The sequence below is a fragment of the Haliotis cracherodii genome, unplaced genomic scaffold (genome assembly GCF_022045235.1).
Source record: "Haliotis cracherodii isolate W230 unplaced genomic scaffold, xgHalCrac1.p SCAF_35, whole genome shotgun sequence".
Taxonomy (NCBI): Eukaryota; Metazoa; Mollusca; class Gastropoda; order Lepetellida; family Haliotidae; genus Haliotis; species Haliotis cracherodii.
The window spans coordinates 1,455,488-1,457,667 of record NW_027266292.1 but is presented as its reverse complement, the minus strand read 5'-3'; the positions used below and the strand labels follow the sequence as shown (position 1 = coordinate 1,457,667).

At 37.0% G+C, this 2,180-nt stretch overlaps 1 protein-coding gene across 2 annotated transcripts; it reads right to left on the bottom strand.

Annotated features, from left to right (window-relative positions):
- LOC139477766 (kelch domain-containing protein 9-like) lies at positions 1-1,985 on the bottom strand. Of its 2 annotated transcripts, none has more exons than XM_071260179.1 (2): positions 1,971-1,985; positions 1-1,216 (listed from the first exon to the last, which is right to left on the bottom strand). In XM_071260179.1, exon 2 carries the CDS (start codon positions 1,192-1,194, stop codon positions 220-222), a length of 975 nt encoding a protein of 324 aa, XP_071116280.1. In that variant the 5' UTR covers positions 1,195-1,216; positions 1,971-1,985; the 3' UTR covers positions 1-219. The 2 variants fall into 2 exon arrangements, with proteins under 2 accessions (XP_071116280.1, XP_071116279.1); XM_071260178.1 differs by lacking the exon at positions 1,971-1,985 and adding an exon at positions 1,465-1,509.
- Between the last annotated feature and the right edge of the window lie 195 nt (positions 1,986-2,180).

Here is a 2,180-nt window from a genome sequence, read left to right as displayed (position 1 = left end):
TTTGTGTGCATTTCAGTGTTTTGTGTATGAAAATGACCGTCCGGTTCCGGAAACTGAAGTTCCGGATATACGGGTAAATTTATATAGTCATTATTTCGTTTTGAATGAAAATCGTCCGGGAACCGAGGTTTCCGGATATCTGAAGTCCGTATAAGCGGGGCACGACTGTACAACCAATAGATCTAGGAAGCAAACCCAACATGTATACTTTTACCAAGATTAAACAACAAGTTTTAGCATATCTCCACACACTGATGTTTTACCAGTAATTCCCCCATGGATGTACACATACTCTCCATCAGTGAAACAAAAGTGCCCAGCTCTTTTAACCTGACAGTCTCCCAGTTTGTAAAATGTTATTTCTGGTTTCAACTTGACATAGAACATTTCACCAACAGGTTCTCTACTCCGGCCATCAAACGTTTCTCCACCATGAACAAATATGATATCAGGCCCACACATGGATACATGATGTCTACGACCACATGGTAATTTAGACATGGGTCTTAACTCTTTACTCAGAGTTTTGAGAGTTTTCAAAGATGATGCTGGGCCAATTGACCCATCGGAGAACCCGTTTTGAAACTCTAGCAAATTATCATCTCTGCCACCGATAATATAAAGTTTTGATCCTAAGATGTGTGTAGTGTGACCAGATCGTGACGTAGTTGACCTGCTGTATTCAGAAAACGTAAATCCTTTTTCAACACTGCCTTTTAGTAAGTAAGCATTCCCAGTTCGTCGTTGGGTACGTCTGCTTCCCTCCCTCCCAAGAATCATGATGCTGCCATCACCCAAACGATTCGCAGTATGGGAGCTGAGTCCTGCGTCATGCGGGAAGCCACTTTGTTCCGGACACAGCCAGACATTAGCTGCAGTATCGTAGGCATACAGTGTTCCAGTACGTGCTTTGCCATTCCAGCCTCCAATGAGAAGGACGTATCGATCATTTAATGCTATACAGGCATGGTGACTGAGTGTTGGACTTCCAGAAGTATGCACTACTTCCCAAATTTGCTGAGATAGGTTAAGTCGGTGTAATTTGCCTGATGGGTGTGTACTTCCTTGACTAGTTATGCCACCATGTAGATACAAACAGTTTTTGATGATGCAGCCAGTGTGAAATGCCAGTTCTGGACCTAGAGGTACAATAGGTTCCCACTTTAGTTTGACCTCCACCTTTGCTGCTGCCATGGTTGATGCTTGCTCATTCTATCTGAAACAAACATGGATCTCAGTTATAGTTGCTCCATCCAATGGTTCTACACTCAATCTTTGACCACAAAAGATGCAAAATCCTGAAAAATTGAAAGTAAATGATGTACTTTTCTTGAAGCATCTTGAAGCATCAAGCAGAAAATTAACTTTTTATATATTGTTGCCATGGAAACCTTAAAAAAACCTTAATAGAACCCATTTTTATGAAAAACAATTCTTTTCAATTTAAAAAAAAAAGTCATTTACCTTTCAATTTTAATAAAACAAGTTCCTTTGATAGTTACATGGTCTTTTTCATGGACATAAAAAGTAATATAAGATGATATAACTTGATAACATTTCTCAAATTGTTAACGTTACAAGTGCATTTTATCTTCGGCCGGGCAAGTAAAGCTTTCCAGTTTATTTATATTAACCCTGCATAACCTGGCAAAATTTCATGAATGACTGGAACACAAATGAATCATGTGAAAATCTGTATGAATAGTGTATCCTTCTAATTTCCCACTGACTAAAATAGTTTTTAAAATTGAAATTCATTTTGTGATTTTAGGGTCTCGAAAACAGGTGACACATGGTTACCAACAACAAACCAAATAAAAATGTTTGAGATGAAATCTAACAAATAACAGTACCTTGTCATGTCTATTTTTGGTAGATAAATGCATGTTTTAGACAATGGGGACAATGTCACATTCCTCACATGTTGTCAGAATGTTTTTAAAAGTAAGCATTTCAGACTAAATACTAACTTTGTTACTGCCCTTGTCCAACGATTCGATTCATAATACTATATTTTGGTTTCGTATAAATTGGTTCATAAATGACAATACATTCTCTAAATATAAAATAATTTGTATATATTTAGAATCTATGTGAATAATTTCCACTTTGATAGTTGTAATGAAACTTTATTCAGGGAACTGATTGGATAAAGAATAGCTTTACATATTGAAATCAAA

What these genes read in the sequence shown, in the direction of transcription:
- LOC139477766 (XM_071260179.1), bottom strand. Translation starts at nt 1,194, where the DNA reads ATGGCAGCAGCAAAGGTGGAGGTCAAACTAAAGTGGGAACCTATTGTA.